The 22,811-nt window shown below is 44.4% G+C and overlaps 1 protein-coding gene across 4 annotated transcripts in view; it reads right to left on the bottom strand.

Annotated features, from left to right (window-relative positions):
* The window catches only part of SLC22A3 (solute carrier family 22 member 3), a 91,758-nt gene that overhangs the window by 4,582 nt on the left and 64,365 nt on the right, over positions 1 to 22,811 (bottom strand). For 3 of the 4 annotated variants that reach the window (XM_047733207.1, XM_047733208.1, XM_047733206.1), the window contains exons 6-9: positions 10,576 to 10,673; positions 10,242 to 10,456; positions 3,092 to 3,200; positions 2,036 to 2,148 (exon numbers count right to left, since the gene is read on the bottom strand). In XM_047733207.1, coding sequence (XP_047589163.1) covers positions 2,036 to 2,148; positions 3,092 to 3,200; positions 10,242 to 10,456; positions 10,576 to 10,673 — 535 coding nt within the window. Of the gene's footprint in view, positions 1 to 2,035; positions 2,149 to 3,091; positions 3,201 to 7,406; positions 8,046 to 10,241; positions 10,457 to 10,575; positions 10,674 to 22,811 lie in introns of those variants that run through there. The other variant, XM_047733210.1, reaches the window with a different exon arrangement.

Genomic DNA, 22,811 nt, shown 5'->3' with positions numbered 1-22,811 from the left:
TTTACCGACCAGCTCTCCAGAAGATAAAGCCCCAACGCGTAGCATTTGCCAATTTCCATGGTGCAAGGACTCTCCCCGGGGACACCCCGAGCTAGTGCCCCGACATCACCGTGTGAGGCGCTAGGAAGGGCGCTGCAGTGACGCCCTGTGTCTGGCATTTCCTTCAGAAGGATACACTCAGCAAAAATCACGGGAAGAACACCCACCTGTTTTAATAATGGCTAAATTAACCACTGGGCTCCAACACTCCTGAAAACTTCACAACTGGCCTTGGCTGGTGGGTGCCACCAGCTGAGCACCAGCACTCACCACCTCGAGCCAGGCTTCGCCTCTGCCTGCTCTCTCTTGCCCCTGAGCTCCTGCCCTGCTCCCGTCAGCTCCAGAGACACAGGCTCTGCTTCTGGGGCCTGGCGGTCTCCCCCTTTCCCAGCCGGGAGCCTGGCCTCACACCTTCCTCTGGCTCAAGCAAGCCCACTCAGTCATCCCTCTCACTGGTTTTACTTTAATTTATTTCTTGAATCTCTCCATGCCCAGCACTCCCTGTGTCATCCCCTTGACCCCGCTGCCATGAGCCCTTACCTGATTAACTGGCTGACGACCGACACTGTCCCCGTCCAACCTACTGGCGGATGGGCCATCAGAGCCAGCCTTCTAAAATGCAAACCTAGCACTATCAATCCCAGCTTAGAGCTCTTAGCTTTCACGATTGTTTGGATAAAGAGCAAATCACAGAACTAGGAAGACCACGATCTGACTCACGCCTGCCTCGTAGCTTCACCTCCCTCCCCGGCCCCACCGCACACACTGTCTCTGTCCTCTAACTGGCCTTCCCACTGCCTGAAGCCCCGGCCACACTCCCCATGTGGCCAATTTCTACTCGTCTCCGATCTCAACTAGACATCCTTCCTTCCTCCTTGGCTCAGGCAGGTGGGGAGTCCCTGTGTTACGCACCTCCAGCGCCTCTGCTTTCGGTATTTATCACACTGTGATGTGACAAAGGGTTTGGAAGTGTGGCTCTCTCCCCGGCCGAGACCTTGAACCACTGGACTCCCTGACCACTTGGTCTTGGTTGAACAATGGCACCCTTCGCTTTTCCATGCTGGCCACAGAATCGACACTGAGCTAATTTTTCAGATCCCATGAAATAATTTGGAAATAATCTTGTGCTGAATTTGGTGGTGTCAAGTGGTTAGAAGCTTTACTATCCCTGGCTAGCACTGTTGGGAATTTTGCATTACTCAGGATGTATGGCCTCATGGACTCGATATTTTCATTATAATTTAAACTGCAGAGCAACGCGTGAAAAACATAAAACATTCTCTACCAGGAGTGAGGACATGGAGGTGGTGGAAAGATACATGAGAAAGGGATCCCCGGGTCCTTCCTTGCCAAGAAGGGCAGAGGCGGGTATGAGACCCAGGCAGAAAGGTTGGTACAGCACCTGAGAAGCACTGGAGTGAATTATCCTGAGCCCCCTGCCCCTAAACTTTGGTTCTAGCCCCTCGTGTGGCCTGTGGAGGTTGGAGCAGGAAGGAGAGTATGAACCCGGGGGCCAGAACAGAGGTTACTGGCTACTCAGGCAAGGGATTCTGTGTCTTCTGTTCTTCCTACACAGCAAGGTCTGCATCAAAGCAAACGAAAATGTGATCTCAATAGATACAGAATGTTTAAAACTATAATCAGATTTGAGGCTTCTTTTGAAACAAACGGAAGGTCCGAGTTCATCCACTGAAAATTATTGGCTCTGTTCCTCAATATCATAAGACTTTTAGAGCACTGTACTTTATCTCAGAACCTAAACAAGGAAAGCTAAATTGAACATGACTCATCATGACCCTTTGATAGAAAATAAATTAAAAGCATTTAGGCTTTCACATTGCCATGTAATCAGATGGGATACTCAAAACTCAAGCAGCTGTCTTTAAGAAGTTAAATGACCTCCTTAATAGCAAGCGGAATAATCACCATCAAGTTCTATTAATACAGGGAACATAGATGAATACATTTAGAAATAATGTGTAGAACGAGTTCTTACCAAAGATGATAAGAGGTAGTTCCAGCCAAATGGCCGCCAGCCGGAAGAGCAGAAACGGGGCTATGATTCCCCCAAAATCACATAAACCTGAGCAAAGAGAAACTCCAAAGTTTCTGTAGAGTAAAAAAATTGTTTTAAATAAAATATATTTAACTATATTCAAGATAAGAAAAATATTCAGATACACAAGTCATAAATTTTAGTAATATTTCCCATTTCTATAGTTTTTTTAAAAAATTTATTTAGTTAGTTAACAGAGACAGAGAGAGAGATAGAGCATGCACGAGCAGGGGGAACAGCGGCAGAGCAGGCAGAGGGGGAAGCAGGCTCCCTGCCGAGCAAGGAGCCCCATGTGGGACTTGATCCTAGGACCCTAGGATCATGACCTGAGCTGAGCCACCCAGGCATCCCCCATTTCTACAGTTTTTAACTCTGAAAATGGCTATTCCTCCCATATTCTAAGCAAATCGTTTCCATTCTGCCCCATTTCACATCTGGGCAAAGGCTGAGTCACAGCGAAGACCGTGCGGTGGAAATCCTCTCACCAACGTCTCACTCCCCAGCCCACTCGGCGATGCTGATGGGGTGACTTGACTCCCTCACCTGACAGTGAGGTGTGCCCACGAGTATTCCCCCAGGGAAGGAGGCTGTTGGAGCCCATGCACACTGTTTCACTCTGTCCTGCATTATTAAATCAGCAGCTCACAGCGGCAAGACGGGGAGTGTGGTCAGAACAGAGGCTGTAGCCTTTGAACAGGATGACACTGATGCAGACAGTTTTAACCCACATCTAAGCAAGTACTGTAATCAGATTATCTGATCCCACAAAACCACAGCCGAGTATAAAGATACTGGTACGGAAATACTTCTATCAAAAAAATGCGGAATGTAGCAATGCAGAAAGTAGCCCTAACTCAAAGCACATCTTCTTTCCTGGCTGAATTCAGCCCCGGCTAACATATCGCCCAGTTAAGGAAACAATTTAATGGCTTTGAAGTCAAAACATTTGGCTGCAGAATTACTTAGGAGAAACAATGACATATAAGTTGGAATTACCGTAATGTTGTTGGGTACAATTCTGAATTTACCAAATAAACAATTTCAAAGGCCATGGTTATCCCTAGTCTTCCCAGGGTAGCAACTGTGGTTCTCAACCAGGGTATTCCTGTGAACACAGAAAATTTGGAAGGAAACAGTTAGGGGTCTGCTTTCAGTAAAAATACCACAAATCAACAGAAGGCATTTGCTTAGAGATTTTCCCAGGCCCTAAGTCTTTGCCAATTTAAAGCACGAATGACAGATACCTCCTAATATTGTAGCCAAAATTCTTTTTAAGATTTTATTTATTTGACAAAGAGAGACCGCAAGAGAGGGAACACAAGAGGGGGGGGGAGGGGAGAGAGCAAAGCAGGCCTCTCGCTGAGCAGGGAGCCTGATGTAGGGTTCGATCCCAGGACCCCAGGATCATGACCTGAGCTGAAGGCAGATGCTTAACTGACTGAGCCACCCAAGCGTCCCAGTAGACATGTTATTAGTGTTACTCAAGAGAGATAAGTTTTTAATAATCTCACTTTCCAGGGAATTACTTTTTTTTTATCTGAAAGAGGACACAAGTTGGGGAGGGGGAGAGGAGGAGCAGACTCCCCACTGAGCAGGGAGCTCAACCTGGGGCTCAGTCCCAGGACCCTGAAATCATGACTTGAACCCAAGGCAGAAGTTTAATGACTGAGCCACCCAGGCACTCTATCATAGCCAAATTTTAACAGCAACAACCACCAGGATGAGAGCTAATGTGTGCTAGTCGCCTTTCTGAGCAGGGTTAGATCATGGGAAGGCAATTCAAGAACCATTTCTTAAATGGTCACTAGACTGAAAACAGTGTTCCAGGCATTGCTTTCCTAGAGGGCCTGACTGCATTGGATGTCTGTCTGGAAAGTGGTCTTCACTTGGGCCTTGAGAACCATTACCGCAGCCTGGTACCCATCTGTCCTCTCTCCGTTCCCACCCCTAGTGATAGCACACAGCATAGCTGTTCCTGCCAGACCAGGAGAAATCTGGACATGAAGCTGGTGTTGGTTTCTGAAGGCTAGCCAAGGCTTTGAGGACCAGAACCTTTGGAAGGGGACACTTATGCCTTGTGTTATCACTAGAGTGTATGTCCCCCATCTTGCTACTTCCCCCAAGAAATCACCCAGAGGAGACGGCTTCTTAAAAATTAGTTGGTTCCTTCATTTAAAAATGAACTGTTTGAGGGCTGCATTGATTATATGAGGAAATTCTCCTTTCTCCACAGTAACTAGTGGAAAAAGCCAAGTGTTCCTCATTAAATATTTTCTTTCTTTCAAGGTTTAAAGGAAGAAGGAGTAAACCATTTTTGCCCTACAAAGTCAGTGCTCTAAATCTCTTAAGAGTTGCGCAGTTTATGCCCTCCTTCTTCAGTGGACACGGGTGTGAGGACATATGACCTCACCAATAGGCTTGAGTCTGTTCTCCAAAGCGAAGCTAAGGATGTTCTGACTTCCATCTTTGAAAAGGAAACCTTTCCCTTTTAACCCATACTCATGCTCACTCAGCACTAAACGGCTCTCTTATCTCCGAGAAGAATGATTACCCCTTCGTGAAAAATGATTTTTTTTTTTTTTTAGTGGACACTTAGGCATGAATGCAGAGGAGGACAGAAGAGAATCAAGATCAGTAGATATACGGGCATTCTCTGCAGAAGAGTCAACAAAGAAAAAAACCCCGAAAACTCACTAAACACTACATTGTCTAGGAGGGCGGGCACAGAAAAAGAGAGTTTAAGATCATTGCTGGGAGGCTCCAGCTTATGACTACAACACTGCGTTTTGCTTGCACACTGGCTGAGGACGTCCTGACGGACTTGACGTTTCTCCCAGATGACAGCATCTGCAGCGCTCCCGTATCAACAGCTCCATCAGGGGTGAGGAGTATCAGCCTTGTGCCCATGTGCCCGGCTGCCATCTGCTCGGGCACGGAACGGTTGTAAACATGTGTTTTATTTAGGCTTTGCCTTTTCACGAGGGCCAGGGAGGGGGACCAGGAAATGCATTCCACCCCAGGCTTCAATGAGCAGGCGGTGCAGTGCCAGGTGCCGGGGAACGGAATGTGGTAGCTCTTGCCCGGATTCCCTGGTCCCAGCCTGACCGGGCAACCTTGCGCTGCTCGCGGGCTGCAAAGAGTGTCGCCTGCTACTGTGGAAACAGCTTGATTATCCAGGTTAAGTTCTTAAGTTTTAGGTCTTTTTTTCCTACTGAATCAAGACAACTCTGTAAGGGAGTCCCGCTGACAATTTCAAGGACAGTTTAAGTTTACAACGGAGGCTGGAACTGTTTGCTGGAAAGAACCAAACAAAAACCCAGAAGCCAAATGAAAACACACACGTGTGCACATAAAACATGTGATTAGCTCAGTGAAGACAGGTAAATGCCCAGTCAAGTGAGTACAATGTTCAGAAAACGCTGTCAGCGGAGACCCGGGGAGGAGCCGTGGTTTCTCCTCCACGTGGGCTGGACTCTGAGAACCTCTCGACTCCTGAGCAGCAGAGGCTACTGTGTAACCACGCTGAGCTAGAGATCTGGGTGAAATGTGTAATAACACACAACAACCAGAGGCACGGAGAGTGAAACGAAAGGATTTTGTTAGGAAGTGCAAATGATATGTGACTATCACGTAAGCAAACAGAAACTTCCTATCATCCCAGTGATAAGCTGCCTTTATCTTGGAGCAGCGGTAGACACCTTTCATAGTAATGACAAAGGAACACAAGACAATTTACAAATGAGGACTGAGACTGGCACTCTCTCCATGGAGTCCCGAGAACACAGAGGAAGACGGTCCCTCTGAATAGGGGTTTGGTCAAGAGACTGGAGATTACTGGGAGTAAGACCTCAAGTTTTGAAAAGCAGGATACAGGATTTTAAAGAAATGCTATTTGATGTCTCCTCTGAATGTACCATCTGCTTTGAGTTCTGAAATACAATGTAGTGAAAATTTGCACTAGAGATGTGTAAATTAAGGTACATTGGCTGGTTTTTCGCTTAAGAGGGAAATAAAAGCAAAAGGCAGCCTTTCTGTTTCAAAGGGCGTACTTAACCAGGCGGTTAGGTCTGTAGCCATCCCAAACAAATCCAAATGAAAGACTCAGGCCAGACCACTGTAGACAAAGAAAACCCTCTAGTTTTCCAACTTTAATCAGAGTTCAAAAATGTGGGTCAAAAGCAGTGAGGTTTAAGTGAACGTACAGCCAGAAAGGCTTTCTTTTTCCAGAATCTCATTCTTCAGGCCATAAAAAGTTGTGCTTAGTGGAGGGGAAGCCAGTTAAACTGTTCTCAATAATTTTAGAGCTGATTGCTCTAAAAGGCTAATCAGCATTCTCTGCATGGGCCATCCTCCTCTTCCTGACATCAAGAATGACTGAGAGGAAAAGTCTTTCTAATGTTAATTCATCAGCCCAAGTAACCAAGTCCAAAAGCTCCCTTCAGGAGAAAGGCTGTCAAAGGAGTGAGAACTGCCCCTACACTGTGGGTACTCCAAGGAGCATTAGGGATGTGAATTTATTCTTGCCCATCACGACTGACATATGACTCTCTGGAAATGCACAATCTGAGTCCAGAATAAGAGCATAATAATTACTTTTCAGGATTGCTGAGAACAATTCTAAAGCTGAAATCAGGAAATGGTATCTTCAAAATAAAACTGATCAGATCACACGGAAAAGTCTGTTCTTTGCCTTACATTTTTCCATATAGGAAAGTGTTCTCTACAAAATAGCCTGATTCCCATTCATCTAGTTACTCCAATGTTGGTGCGGGCACATGGTCTAGAATGCTCTCTGGGATCACGTAGAACGCTATGCACGTCAAAATCACCCCAATCGGTCTGAGTCCAGACAGAATCTTCCAGGGGAACGTTATATCATGAAATGATGGGCCATCCCTAAGTCCTTAACCTTTCTCCACCCAATAGTCCTTAACCCATTCCCTAATTCCATGTGCAACAAATACTTCTTACTCCATGTGCCCTGAGAACAGAAGACCTCCTGGTTGGATATTCAACCCCAAATGATACAATGTTAAAGTAAAATGGAAACAACAGAGAAGTCCAGCATCCTTCATTTGTCCCCCTTCTGCTTAAATTGAACACTATCACCAAGGGCAGAAGTTATGTCCATCTTGTTCACTGCTCTGTTCCTACTCCTAGTTTAGTGGTGGCCATTCATAGATACTAAACAGACATGCATTGACCAATAGATGTTACACAGATTGTCCAACTCTTAGAAAAATGTTTTAACTCAGTGTAGTGGGTTGAATAATGTTCCCCAATGTAGTGGGTTGAAGAGCGTTCCCCAAAGTCCATGTCCACCTAGAACCCAGAATGTGAGTGTATTTCTAAACGGGTCTTTACAGATGTGATAGTTAAGATGCAGAGAAGAGAGGGTCTTATGAAGTTATGAAGATGGGGGCAGACATTGGGATAATGTCAAGGAATGCCTGGGGGGTTACCAGCAATCCCCAGAAGTTAGGAAGGATGAGCCCTCAGAGAGAGGCTGGCCCTGTCCACACTGGGATTTCAGACCTCCAGCCTCTGGGACTGTGAGAGAATATGTTTCTGTTGTTTCAAGCCCCCCAGGGCATGGTACTTGGTCACTATAGTCCTAAGAAACTAGTATACTAGAAGAAAATAAGATCGAGGTAAATCAGTTCTGTTAATCATCAACCAAATCAGTAGGACTGAAGACTTTACATCTTTTTTAAATTTTCTGGTCTGAAGATGGACATTTTTGTAATTTTATTCAAGTAGGGTTTGGAGACTTCATAAACCATCATATAATTAATAAACTCATCTGTAAATGCCTGTTTTCACTTCCACAATATTATGCCTTCTTTCTTGATCCTCAGATGATTCTCCTAAGAAAAGGCAGTCTCTCTGGGGCCGACACAAGGACTCCCAGAGAACCCGCCCTCTCACCTCTACCTCACATGCGTGGCACCTGGAAATAATGAACTTGCTCTGATTCGCACATTCCCTGGGACTTGGCAGGGCTTCCCCATCCAGGCTCCGCTGTGTCCTGAGGCAGAGATGATGTGGGTTGTAGGACCCATGCATCTGGGGTCACTGCCCCCTCTGCAGCATGCTATGGTCATTGAGCAACCCTGACCTCTGACACATCCCTGAAATCATCCTCTCTCCCTCGGGCCGACTGCCAGGACACTGATTCCTGCTCTCGGCATCCCTCCCTCCTCACTGCTACCAGCCAACCTGATGTGACTATGAGGAAGCTAGCAGGGCCATGCCCAAGCTCCTGACATGGCCCGTGAGGCCAGTCACCGCTGGTGGCAGGCTATCTTTCAGGCCCTTTTTTGGGAAACTTGAGTGATAACAGAGAATGTGTGATTCCAGATCCCTCAAAGATGGCTCATACTTCTGAGAGCCGTGCTTTGCTGTGAGAAAACATCTCTCCTATCCTTCCCTTCTGTCAAGGGGATTTATCTTTTCTTTTATAAAGTTTGCTTATTTATTTATTTTTAGTAATCTCTACACCCAAAGTGGGGCTCAAACTCATGACCCTGAGATCAGGCTGACTGAGCCAGCCAGGCCCCCCTGTCCAGTACCTCTCTCTTCCTCTTTCATACGTGCCTAGTTCTCGCCTCTGGGTAGTTTTTCCTGACCACTCCATGCACAAGACTCCTTGTACCTATTTTTTTTTTTTTTTTAATCATGTAGAGCCTTCAGAGAGCTTTATTTTTCTGAATCTGGTACAGTTGGCTCCAGAACAAGAGGCTTAAACTGCGTGGGTCCACCTAAAGTGCAGACAGTATTTCCACTACACTACAGTATTTTTCTCTTCCTTATGATTTTCTTGGTAACATTTTCTTTTCCCTAACTTCATTGTGAGAATACAGTATATAAGGCATATGACATATAAAATATGCATTCGTCGACTCTTTTGTTATAGGTAAGGCTTCTAGATAACACTAGGCTATTAGCAGTTCAGTTTCTGAGGAGTGAAAAGTTCTATGCAGGTTTTTGCTCATGCAACGAGTCAGCATGCCCTACCCCTAATGACAAGGTTTACCTCTAACTAATTCTATTATTTCATTTATCACAGGGAGTTGTGAAAGCATTAAAATATCTATATCAATGTTCATAGCAGCATTATCAACAAAAGCCAAGTTATGGAAAGAGCCCAGATATCCATATGTCCATCGACTGGTAAATGGATAAAGAAGATGTGGGGTGTGTGTGTGTGTGTGTGTGTGTGTGTGTGTGCAATGGAATACTACTCAGCCATATAAAAGAATGAAAGAATAAAATCTTGCCATTTGCAATGGTGTAGTTGGAGCTAGAGAGTATAATGTTAAGTGGAATCAGTTAGTCAGAGAAAGACAAATATCGTATGATCTCACTCATATGTAGAATTTAAGAAACATAACAGTTGAATGTGAGGAGGGGGCAAGAGGCAAAACTAGAAACAGACTCTTAACTATAGAGAACAAACTGAGGGTTGCTGGAGGGGAGGGGAGTGAGGGGATGGGTTAGATGGGTGATGGGCGTTAAGGAGGGCACTTGCGATGAGCACTGGGTGTCCTATGTAAGTGATAGATCACAAAATTCTACATCTCAAACTAGTATTATGTTTGTTAATATTATGTTAACTAACTAGATAGCTGTATGTTAACTAACTAGAATTTAGTTAGAAGAACTTGGAAGAAAAGCAAATTTTTAAAAATGGAGTGTCCATACTCCTTCCTAGGTCATGAACCTTCTGGAGTCAACGGGTGTCTTCCTTTCTTCCTTTTGTAACCCTGGTATTTTGCATGGGGACAGCGATGCCGCAGGTAATCAGTAAATACAGTAACCATGGTCAAGGAGTGCATGCGAGCCAGTTGAATAAAAGTGATCAGTAATAACCTACATCACTATAAGCTAGACTCTGCATGACAGCTATTCCATCCATAAATGAACCTAAAGTGGAGAAAACAGAAAAATCTGTAGAACCAATCCCTACATGCAAAGTCATTACACCACTTAAGAAGAAAATTGGATGATATCACTATAGGTTGACTGGTACCAGGATTTTGAGGGTGGTACATTTTTGAAGGACAAGAAGTTCCCCATTCTTGATTATTTTGATTTAGGACTATTTCATGTTCCTGAGTGCCGGACAGATTTGGGGGACTATTACCTTCGGGTAAGAATGCAGTGACAAGGCAGGCCACCCCTGCCACTATGTTGCTTCCTGCGAAGGGAAGGCGTCGTCCAAAACGCTCAATGGTCAGTAAGATCAGGAGGGCCGCGGGCAACTCCACAACTCCTGAGATGAAAAAGTCGATATAGAGGTTGCCTCCTATAATTCCCAGGCGCATGACGAGTCCCTGATATACCACCGCGCTTGTGAACCTGGAGCAACAGTGAAAAACAACGGAGACCAAGTAAGGCATAACTTCAGCCTGCTCCAAAGGAAGGGGCGCATTGTAAATTCGATACAAGCTTTTGAGCCCATCACAAGTCAGACTTACCAAGCAAACATAAGAATAAGTGTGCACTTCCTCATTTGGGGAGTCCTCACCAGATCTAAAAAGGATGGGTTACTAACCTCCTCATCTGTAACAGTGATCTATATAAGAGAAGCAGATTTCAGTAGCAAATACAGCAAGCACACCTGCATATTATAGATTTTCATTGACCAGATTCAAAGCCACCAAGTCAAATGATCTGACTGAATCGACCAGGGTCTTTCACGACTATGTCTTAAAACCTGAGAATGGAGACTTGGATTCCTTCGCCGTCATAAAAGGTCAGATTCACAAAGATGTGGTTGCTGCAGAAGAGGCTGTTTTGAGGCAAGGACCAGGGGTCCCGTATGCTAATCTGCTTGGACTCACCAGGGACAAAAGGTATGTTTTAAAGTACAACAGATGTGTGCGTTTATTAAACTGAGAACACAAATGTAAAAATGGCATAAGCAGCTGGGATCCAAATGAGTGTTTCTTTATTAAATTATCAACCTGATGTTCAATAAGATTATCTTAAACTCAAGAGCAAGCAGGGCCCCAAAGGTGTCCATTTGCTTTGGTCCATTTATTTGAATCAAGTGTCTTTTCGATCCTGGAAAATTCAGCTCATCTCTATTTGGTCATCCAAGAAGTTGGTCTTTTCTTTCATTGCATGAAACAAATATTGCTGGTGCTTATGATTTATAAGGCACTATAAAGGAAACAAAGCCAAAAAGCAGGTACTTTGTCAGTCACCGAGGCTAAGCACGACACTGGATGAGTCAAACAAAGCTTCCTATCTCCTGTCTGCTTGCTCCAGGGACGGTCCCAAGCAGAAGAAGACTGCAAAGTCAATGCCTTTGGACCACCTTCTCTCCCAATACCGGAATCTCTTCTATCCCAAGACACGTATGTTTCACATTTTAACCTTTCCTAAATTGGGATGTGTCCTACAACTGAGCTGAAAAGAAAACAATACGTTTAATAATATGTTTCAGAGCAATGTTTCAGAGCATGGTTTTTCTTACTTAGTGGTACATAAAATGATGGGTCTTACAATCAATAGGGTCTTAGAGTCAGTGACACAAAACTAGTTTCCATGACAATGCCTGCGGAAGACTGCTCATTGGTTCTACCATCCATTCTTCCTTTCTCCCTTTTGATAACAGAATCCACTGAATTTCAGTTTGGTGCGTGAATACCTCGCCAAGTCACATTTTCTAGCCTCTTCTTCAACTATGGGCAGCCCTTTGATTAAGCTCTCAGTAATGAGGTGGGAATAGAAGCCATGTACGCAAGTTCTAGATCTAATCCTTTAAAAAGAAATGGCTTTTCTCTTTATTCACTGCCTTCCCTCTCCTAAGGGATGGAAGGAGATGCTGGTGAATTAGCTTTTCCTTGACAACCTGTTGCAGGTAACATTTGCAGAAACAAGATAACTGGAACCTGGGTCCTGGAGGCACTCAGGGACCAGAGCTGCCTTCTAGTGCTGGGCTGCTTACCTCTGGGTGAGCACACATTCAAGAGAAAGACACTTTTCTTCCTTCCTTCCTTCCTCCCTCCCTCCTTCCTTTTTCTTTCTTTCTTCCTTTCTCTTTCTTTCTTCCTTTCTTTTTCTTTGGTCATTATATTTTTGGGGTCTCTGTTTCAGCAGCAAGTTGACCTGTACTCTAAATGAATACAATGCTTATGAAAATGTTCCCCAATCTACTCTTCTAAATTCTAAGAATTTTTAAGACCTTTGCCGCTCCAAAAATAAGGCAGAAATACCAAAAATGAAAGAACTTCAGGTATTACAACAATGTATCATTATATGGTTGGTTATCAAAATGTTTTCCACAATTACTTTCCTATCTTGTCCACGTTAAAATAGTTCACTTCTGCCTGGGTGGCTCAGTTAAGTGTCTGCCTTCTGTTCAGATCATGATCCCAGAGTCCCAGCATCGAACCCCTCATTGGGCTCCCTGCTCAGTGGGGAGTCTGCTTCTCCCTCTGCCCCTCCCCCTGACTCGTTCTCTCTCTCTCAAATAAATAAATAAAATCTTCTTTAAAAAAATGGTTCATTTCTAAAGAGCATGTAATACTTGTTGGATTCTGGGCTAACTACCTTATATGGATTATTTCATTTGATTCTGTCAAAATCCTCCAAAGTTATCAATCCTGTTTTATAAAAAAGAAAAACAAGGCTTGGGACTTGAAGGGTTAACGGGAAGGCGGTTGAGCTGGGATCTGCAATCAGGCACTTGATAGGGACCCTTTATTCTTACTGATCACATCGATGCTGAATGGATTCAAGGCTTTTTTTAGAATACTTCTGTGTAGCTGATGGTCACTTCCTTTCCAAGGAAGGATGTTACACATTTGGCCAAAAAGCTAACCTTTAGTTAAAACATAATTTTATGGAAAAGTTGGATTTGACTAAAATCTAGAGCTTGAGGACCTTTAAATTCAAGATCAAAACTACCCAGACTGCGAGGGCAGCTGTCGTCCATGGCTATTTCACTTTTTCCAAGGAGTCTTTTCTTTTCACTCACTAATGGGTTTTCCACGCTCAGACTTGGGTCAGCTTGACTGTGCTCATTCAGACGACTCCCTTTTCTCTAGGGAGTCCCGGGTCCAGTCACTGTGCCCATCCACACATCTGTACCACTGCTCCCCAGAGCACACAGAGGGTGACGATCTTTTCTTTACTAAAGCAGTATTTGCCACAATTTGTTATGGTTTCTCTTTCATTACTTCTTCAGTCTTCTTATCTTCTCCCCACAGCTAGGACTTCTACCGACTAGATAAGACTACAAATTTGCTTTCATTCACGTCCCAGTGTCAACACCCCAGAGTTAAAGGAGATCATGTATCATATATTTCAAGATCTCTGGTCAGTTCAGGAAGATAACTTGACATTTCAGCACTTTTGTAGATTTTTTGTCACTTGAGGTTCTTAGAGTTATCTCTACCTGATAAAACATCTGAGCATCTCTTGTTTTTGTGGTATCTCTGCCAATGTCACTTTTTCTTGATCGTATCTCCGGGCTGTTTAAGTTACTACACAACCACAGAATTATGACATGATAGATTTTGACAAGACAATAGAGGCCCACTGGTCTGACCCAGAGGTCAGCACACTTTTTTTTTTTTTTTTTTTTTTGCAAAGGACCAGATTATAAGTACTTTTGGTTTTGTGGGCAATATAGTCTCTGTTTGAGCTATTTAACTTTGCTATCGCAGTGTGAAAGCAGCCACAGATGGATGACTATGGCCGGATCCCAATAAAACTCTGTTTACAAAAACGGGCAGCAAGCCAGGTCTGGCCTGCAGGCTGTAGATTGCTGGCTTCTGAACTAGAAGGTTAGTGCTGTTGGAACTTATAAATGATATTCTTATACCCATCAGAGAGAGGAAGAAGTTGAGGCACAGGAAAGATAAGTAGCTTCCCCACAGAGGACCCACAGACAGTAAGTAGATGAACCAGGATGTGGACACCCAAGTCTGTATGTTAGTAACCATTATGCTCTAACTGTGTCGGCAGTAGGCAGAGTATAATATTTATTTTAATGTTGAAAAATATGCTTGTATTATTAGTGGTTCTCACAGGGTAGTAAGATTATGGTGGGTTTTACTTTCTTCCTTTTTGCTATAAATATCCTCTTAAAATTAAAATTTAAACTGAAAGTCCTTCTCCTAACAAGAAGAACTATACCTTACCTTTCAAGTAACGGATTTAAGTGAGACCCTAGTGTACCTTTTTTGTTGTTGGCTCTGTGTCATTCTCCCTTTCTTGGTCTTAATAGAACCCTCACTGCGCCTCCCCCCATCAATTCCCATTCTCAGGGGAGCTGATTCTGTTTCCAATTGTAGGGGAGACCTGGTTGCCGAAGGGCAATTCTACCCTCTGTGCCAGTGACTGGGCACGAGACTCAATTTGAACCAATGAGAAATCGTCTTGAGAAAGTCCTTCACTGGGGGCACCTTGGGTGCTCAGTTGGTTGAGCACCTGCCTTCAGCTCAGGTCCTGATCTCGGAGTCCTGCCATCCAGCTCTGCATCAGGCTCTCTGCTCAGCGAGGATTCTGCTTCTCTCTCTCTCTCTCTCTCTAATAAATAAAATCTTTAAATAAAACAAACAAAAAAAGAAAGTCCTTCACTGACCTTAAGTCAGAGGTTCCTGAAGGAATCTTCTCTCTCTACCCTCGGGGAATTAATGAGAAAATGGTGGACTCAAGTAGAACTTAGTACCTAACTTACGCCCAGGAGGCCAACCAGGTGAAGATGAAGCCACTCCGTCGGCAGAGTGGGTCGGGAGAAAACCACGGCTGGGACTGTTGACAGCCAGGTCCAGCCAACCCCAAATGCTGCTATTAGCCCTAGAATTCCAGATACATGAGCCAGGAAATGGGCTTATTGTTTAAGCCCATTTAAGTTGGTTTTCTGTAACTTGTTGCCTAAAGCAGAATTTTCTGGAGAATTCGGTCCAGAACAATTCTTTTGCAATAATTGCGTATTTTAGGCAACATAATTTTGTATTGAAGAATTAAAATAATTGCTGAGTCTTCTGACTTACTCAGGAAAAATATTTATTATTAGTCTACATTTCAAACTTTTAAGATTGAGAATCAAGCCATCACATGATCTCTGCTTTCCCAAAGCACAAGTTTCATGCCTAACACATACCCTTTACCAAAAGAATATGAGGTACTGATAAAACCAAAAGTAGCCAAGACCGTAAAAGCCAATCTTCCCTGTCCAGTGAATGAAAGGATTAATAGTACCTCCAAGCAAGTATGCATTTTGCCAATTTAATAATAAATCCAGCTGGTTTTTGATTTACTGACATGTTCTCCACAGTGACGCAGATATTCTGAAAGATGACCCACTTTCTGGGTGACCGAAGACCTTGAGAGACTGAACGCCGTGTCTTGGGATGGGCATACGTCCAGTACACTCTTGGCAACTCATGTGCAGTGGCTGCTGAAGCTCTTCTTCTTCTACAACAACTCCCAGCTCTGAATTTTGAAATTAAGCTGTGTTTATTTTGTGTTGCCAAAGGGTTACCAAATTTCGCTTACTCTGAGTCAGATACAAAAGAGTGGAAAGGCTAGATCAGGGTTATTATATGTACATACGTGAGTTTGCTTTATTGAGCTATAACTTCCATACAATAGAATTCAGCAAGTTCAAGTGCACTTGAGTGAATCTTGACGGATGTGTACGGTCGATGAACCATGACCACTGTCAGGATACTGACCGTCTCCATTATCCTCAAGAGATTTCCTCCCGACTCTACGGTCACCCTGTCACCCTCCCCCCCACTCTTAGCCCCAGGCAACCCCCGTCTTCTTTGTGTCATTACAGTTTTGCTTTTTTCAGAATTTCATGTAAATGGAACCATACAGAATGTTGTTTTTTGTATCTAGCTATATTGTTTTTGTATCTAGATATTTTGTCACATGTTTATGTCATCTAAGTGGTGTCTGCCTGCTCCAGTTTGGAGCAAAGGAAGATAGGAAAGGGTCGTGGTAACAATTGTGTGTTTGGAGTCTTGTTGCCTAGTAATGTCACTCGTAGGAAAAAGGCTTGCTCACAGGTAAGCTGCATAGGTCAGTTTCCTAATGTTTATCGACTGAGCTTCCTGCTATCTGTTCTAGCTGTCTCCTAATGGCCTTTCAGCTCTTCTAAGACTTTTATGTTACATTAACAGTGATGTCGCCCGTGTTGAAAATGTACTTTGATCATCTAACTGTGATTAATCTAGCTGCACGTACCATGCTTCCTGGTGCCTTTCTGAAACCTTTTTTCAGGTTGACATTTTCATTTAAATTGCCAAGGAAGAGAAAGACATTATAAATTACTATCTGTTCTAAATATGGTGCTTAAGAAGTCCCCTCATGTGGGGCTGGTTTCTGGTCAAGAAGGACAATCAGTCAGGACTGGGAGAGAGTCACGGGGTTAGAAAACTGGTACGTGACCTCAACTTTGCAAACCTTCTTCTCTCCCCAGGAGCCTAAGGATAGCAACTCACTTCACTAGTACTTTGAGATTCCACTGGATCGAACACATCCACACGCCCACCACACACAGGAAGAGCTCGATCGTGGACGCAGGCAGCGGGACCATTGCTGTTTTGTATCATTTCAGAGATGTGTTACTTCCAGATGATGACTCACTTGGCACTTCATCTTTTTCATTAGTAAACCGTAGCTGACACTATCATGCCCCTAAGGAGAGGTGATTTTAAAGATCGCAATGTTTATAGCAGCAGTGGCCACAGTCACCAAACTGTGGAAAGAAGCAAGATGCCCTTCAACAGACGAATGGGTAAGGAAGATGTGGTCCATATACACTATGGAGTATGATGCCTCCATCAGAAAGGATGAATACCCAACTTTTGTAGCAACATGGACGGGACTGGAAGAGATGATGCTGAGTGAAATAAGTCAAGCAGAGAGAGTCAATTATCATATGGTTTCACTGATTTGTGGAGCATAACAAATAGCATGGAGGACAAGGGGAGATGGAGAGGAGAAGGGAGTTGAGGGAAATTGGAAGGGGAGGTGAACCATGAGAGACTATGGACTCTGAAAAACAATCTGAGGGGTTTGAAGGGGTGGGGGGTGGGAGGTTGGGAGAGCCAGGTGGTGGGTATTAGAGAGGGCACGGATTGAATAGAGCACTGGGTGCGGGGCAAAAACAATAAATACTGTTACGCTGAAAAGAAATTAAAAAAAAAAAAAAAAAAAAAGATCGCCTGACTTGAGTACCTCTGTAAAAAGAAGAATGTTCATTGTCCCCGCTTTTTTTTTCTTTTTAAAGGAATGGATTTCTTTTTATACTGGTTTTTAAAAGTGTACCAGGTATATTTGATGTCAGTTTGGCACTGTTGATCTCCCATGCCTTAGGCTGGGTAACTTTTCACGAATGTTCCCGCAAGCAAGTGACACTTAGTGAGAATGGTCCTCAAAATGTGCACGGTCCATGAATCAGCAGGGTGGCTGTCACCTGCGAGCTCGTTACACACACCCTAGCCCAGGTTAGAGAATCAGCATCTTCCTTTTCAGAACATCCAGGGATACTCGTGTGAGAAGCACTGATGGTCAAGGAATTGTCCTGCCTCAGAGCTGACTCCTAGTGTTTACTCTTCGCAGGCTGAGACGCAATACAAGTGCCCCAGGCTTTAGAGGACAAACTACGCTCCATGGGGCCTGCCAGGACAGTGGGGGCGGTGGGGGGGGCAATGTCAGGTGGACTTGCAGTTTCATCTGGTTGTTCCCAAGAGGTGGATTTTTCGTCTGTTGCCATATTTCACAAGGAAAAGCAAAGCCATGGATGAGAAGGGGACACTTCTCTGTTCTTGAGTCCAATCCTGTGATGTAATCATTTTCACCAGTTCCCTACGGCTCTGTTCTCTAGAAGTCTTTAATTTTCCAGAAACCAGGGGGAATAAAATATGACTTGAGGATTTGGGGCTCACTGATCTGGAGGACCAGGGGCCATCTTCAAAGTTCAACTACCTGCAGGTCTTTCATACAAGCATCAGGGGCTGGAAGACATTCATGAGTAGGAGGAAGTCCACTGGCAACTGCTGGGGAACCCGTGCCCCCATCCCACCATGTCACGGATGCCCCCATCAGTGAGATGAAGGCCGACACCAGAAGATCCAAGGGTAAGTATTGCACCTTATAAAGCCTAGGCTAGCTTCTGGGTAGTCATAGCGCTACCCGGTATCCATAAAAGTCAATTTGTCAAATAACCCATAGTGCTTTGGGACTTGTTAAAAACTTCATTATACTTTGAAACAAGAGTAGATAAAATATTTACTATACAGAGTTCATATTATAAATAAAAGTCTATATTAAAATCATGATGCATATTTGCTGCTTAGCAAAGTAGTTAAAACAAATCTCAGTCACCTAGACCAGTGCCATCCAATAAAAATATAGCCGAGTCACAGAGTTTGGTTTAAGTTTTCCACAAGCCACATTAAAAGGGGTAAAATAAACAGGTATAATTAATTTTAATAAAATGTTCCACTGACTCCAATCTATCCAAAATACTACCATTTCAACATGCATTAATAAGAAACTTTGAAGGAGATCTTTTACAGGCTCTACGAAATCACTATGCTCTCCTCTTATGGCTCATCGTGGCTCAGACTAGCCACAGTTCAAGGCTCCACGGCTGCACATGGCTAGCGGCGACTGTAGTGGACCTGGTGGCTCCCGAGCACCTGGGGTCCAGCCAGGTCAGGTCTTCTATCAGGATGCGCAGAGAAGATACTTATTCCACTCGTTTTGAGTCTGGCTGGAAAGCGTCCCTCCCCGCCCCTCCCCAAGCAGGCACGCTGCCTAGAACAGCAAAAGTGCATCCATCCATTTGCTCCCAGGAGGGATCCAAAGTGCAGACTTAATATTAGCAAAGGTTAATGGGTTGCAGCTGTGGGTCACGTGTTGGAACATTTTTTCATTACTTAAAAACAAACTGAGAGAGTTTTTTGGGGGGCTGGGGGAGGTGTTAAAGTAAGAGAAAGAGAGAGAGAGAAGAAAAGGCACTTTCAGATCTAAAGCTCTAGTCTTAGGAGCGCTGGGTGGCTGAGTTGTTAAGCGTCTGCCTTTGGCTCAGGTCAGGATCCTAGGGTCCCGGGATCCAGTCCCACATCGAGCCCCACATCTGGTTCCCTGCTCGGCGGGAAGCCTGCTTCTCCCTCTCCCACTCCCCCAGCTTGTGTTCCCTCTCTCGCTGTCTCTCTCTCTGTCAAACAAACAAATAAATCTTAAAACAACAATAACAACAACTCTAACCCTAAAGACTCAGAACTTGGGGGAGGAAACACCAAGATGTGCTGTTAAGGGACTCAAATTCAGGGAACGCTCCAACAGCATAAACATCAGTGACGATTACTGAAAAAGAAAAGTTCCAAATATCACATTTTAAAGGACATCCAGAGTCTCACACTATGGTAGCATGTTCAAACACTCAAGATTTTTAGTTCTATGAATACGCAAACTGAGCATCTGTAAGTCAGTAGGTAGCCAAGGATTTTTTTTTTTTTTTAAATAGAGGGAAAAGCTAATGAGTGAATTAAAGGAAGTCATCTGATAGGTCCAAACAAAAGCCAAACCCCAGGCTCCCAATCACCAGTATTCTTAGCATCATTTCTCAGTAGTCTTCTGGATGCTTCTGAAATAGTCTTAATCAGAATGAGGTCTTGAATGTGACCGGAACAGGATATGGACTCAGGAGATGGCTGTTCTCCTCACCGGCTGGGGGGATGTTGGCCACTGGGTTCTGTTAGCTGTTGCCTACACCAGCTCTCTTTCCCGGGCATTCAGGTGTTTGCAGGACGCCAGTCTGCAACTTGGCCCAGTCAGATTCCTGGCAGGTGTCTTTCTGCCCAGGCCTGTGGGCATAAAGCGCTCGCTCCTGCCCCTCCTCTGGCTTGGCAGCCCTTTCTGTACAGGCCAAGGACGGCCAGACGACATGAGACTCCGTCACGCAAGTGCCCAGGGCCACAGTGATGGGGCATGTCGAGGATAGTGTTCTCAGAGAGCCTTCAGGCTGGCACTGGCTGCCTCCTGTATGTGTGCCGGGGGCCTGGGTCCCTCTCCTCTTTTCCCTCTTTCTGCCCTTCACAGCGTCACCGCAAGCTGAGATGGGGTCCCCGCGTAGCCCGCGGTGCTAAGCTGGGTTCTCAGGGATCTCTTCAGGGCGTCTGTCTGGATCCTTGCCCTGAACCGGCTAGGCCTGGGGAGAGGCCTGCCCGCCCTTCCACTGCCTTGATGGCCCTGGGCTCCTGGCGTTTGTCCCCCTCGGCCTGGCCTTCCTTCTGCTCCCAAGGGGCCCTGAGGCTGGGGTGTCTCTGATAGGAAACGGGTCTTCATAATATCCACTGTATTTATCTTTCTTTCTTGTTTTTAAGAAAAAAATTTTTTTAAAGATTTTATTTATTTATTTATTTATTTATTTGACAGAGAGAGAGAGAGAGAGAGAGAGAGATCATAAGTAGGCAGAGAGGCAGGCAGAGAGAGAGGAAGGGAAGCGGGCTCACTGCAGAGGAGAGAACCGGATGTGGGGCTCGATCCCAGGATCCTGGGATCATGACCTGAGCCGAAGGCAGAGACTTTAACCCACTGAGCCACCCTGGCGCCCCTCCACTGTATTTTTCCATAACAAGTTTTAAAATTGTGTTTACGCTTTGACCAAACTAGTATTATTATTATTATTATTATTATTATTATCGTTTTACCAGTGATGAAAGTGAAACCTACTTCGTAGCAATAACTTGAACTGAAAAGCATTTATCTTCCGGAGTCAGTGTTTCTCCAATTGAATGGTGTATTCTTAATCATTCATTCTCTTTTAAGAGGCCCGTGGGGTGGCACTCACTGGCACCGTCTGCCGAATATGTTTGCTTCCCTTCCTCCCTCCTTACCCCATTATGGGGGCAGGAGAAGATTGCATTTCTTGACTCTTTGTGACTGGGTGGGACCGCCTACGCGAATGTGCCAAACTTGTGGGCATTTGGTTGCCAAAGCAAGATCCCCTAGAATTCTCTTTTCTCGACAGTCCAGGAAGCAGCTACTGAGGCAGCGTGAATTACAGGGGGAGGACCGTGCTCCAAGGAGAGGAGGCCCCAGTGAAACTCTGGGGCCTAGACAACAGCCACTGAGATTTTGGTAATGTTTGTTACACACACACCTAGCTTATCTTGAGTGATAGTCTGTGGATTTCTCAAGTTTACCCAAAAAAACCTCTGGTCCCCACCTCCTCTTGATAGGGATTTATTATGCTAAGTCCTATATTTCTACTTGAAGTAATTAAACTTAGACCGTCCAATTTAAATTTGGAAAAAATGCAACTTTTACGATTTGTTTCTTACTTAGAGTCAATAACTCCTTTTGACAAAATCACACCATTAAAACTCCTAAAAAGAGACGATTCACAGACCTGTACCCCTGGGGCAAATAATACATTATATGTTAATAAAGATAATTAATCATAAAAAAAAACTCCTAAAAGAAATGAAGACTATTTCTTCTGCATTTTCAGCTTATAGGCACTAATCAATTTATCACAGAACTTAACCATCAAAGTATCACACTGAGGCAGAGAGAACCCTGGGTAGAACGGCCCTCCCGCTGAAGGCTGAGAGCTGGCGCAGCTACCCAGGTAAAGGAAAAGTTAACAAATCAAATTGCAGCCCTGGGTAGATCTCATGGGGGTGTCGGTGGGTCTAAAAACTATGATCTCTTTTCACATTTAAGAAGTGTGCTCTTCCACAGCACCCCTTTTTAAGAGGGATGGGGGGCAGGCATTATTGTCACAGAGAGCAAACCTCATTATGGAAAGAAATAGAAGTACTTGGAGGAACGATCGTAACACGTCTGTTTTCGCATTACTGACATTTCGGCTCTGAAGAGTAGCTCTGCTTCATGTCAGGGAGGAACAGAGTCATGAAGAGTGCCGCAGACGAGAAGTCTTTGGGGCACTTACTAACAAAAACATTTCTACCTTTTAAGGCCAAGAATGTGAAGATGACTGGTAGCGGTATATGAACCTGGGGTCCAAATGCAGTGGTTTATTACCCATTTCTTCATCCATACAGAGTTTCCCAAGAAGGTTATCTTTACGGATCCCCTGCAACCTGCCTGTGTCCTGGCTCAGGTCTGCTGCACAGAAGCACATGTTTGAGTCACTAATTATTGGGGTCCTTAAGAACTGTAGACAGCTCTTGGGTTGTAAACTAATTCAGACTCTGAAATGGGAACTTGATGAATGAGGAATCTGCTTATTAGCTAGATCTCAAAAAAAAAAAGGAAAGAAATAAAAAACCTGGCTCAGCACTGACACAAATCAAGGTGGATCCCTGCTTCCCAGTCAGAATGGTGGTGGGCTCCAGAGGAATCTGGGTGTAGCTGAGACAGCTAAAGCCATAAGCTAATAGGGGAATATCTCTGTGGCCCTTGGATGTAAAAGAATATTTCTTTCTTTTTTTTTTTAAGATTTATTTATTTATATTTATTTGACAGAGAGAGTGAGAGAGCACAAGCAGGGGGAACAGCAGAGGGAGAGAGAGAAACAGGCTCCCTGCCAGGCAGGGAACCCAATGCGGGGCTCGATCCTAGGACCCTGAGATCAGGACCCAAGCCGAAGGCAGACGCTTAACCATCTGAGCCACCCAGGTGCCCCTAGAAGAATATTTCTTGAACAAAACCCATAATATAATCAATAGCCAAAAATATACACAGATTGGCCTGTATCAGATAAGTT

Source organism: Lutra lutra, chromosome 6 (assembly GCF_902655055.1).
Source record: "Lutra lutra chromosome 6, mLutLut1.2, whole genome shotgun sequence".
NCBI lineage: Eukaryota > Metazoa > Chordata > Mammalia > Carnivora > Mustelidae > Lutra > Lutra lutra.
Note: the sequence above shows the minus strand (reverse complement) of the source record. Positions and strands in the feature narration are given on the sequence as shown.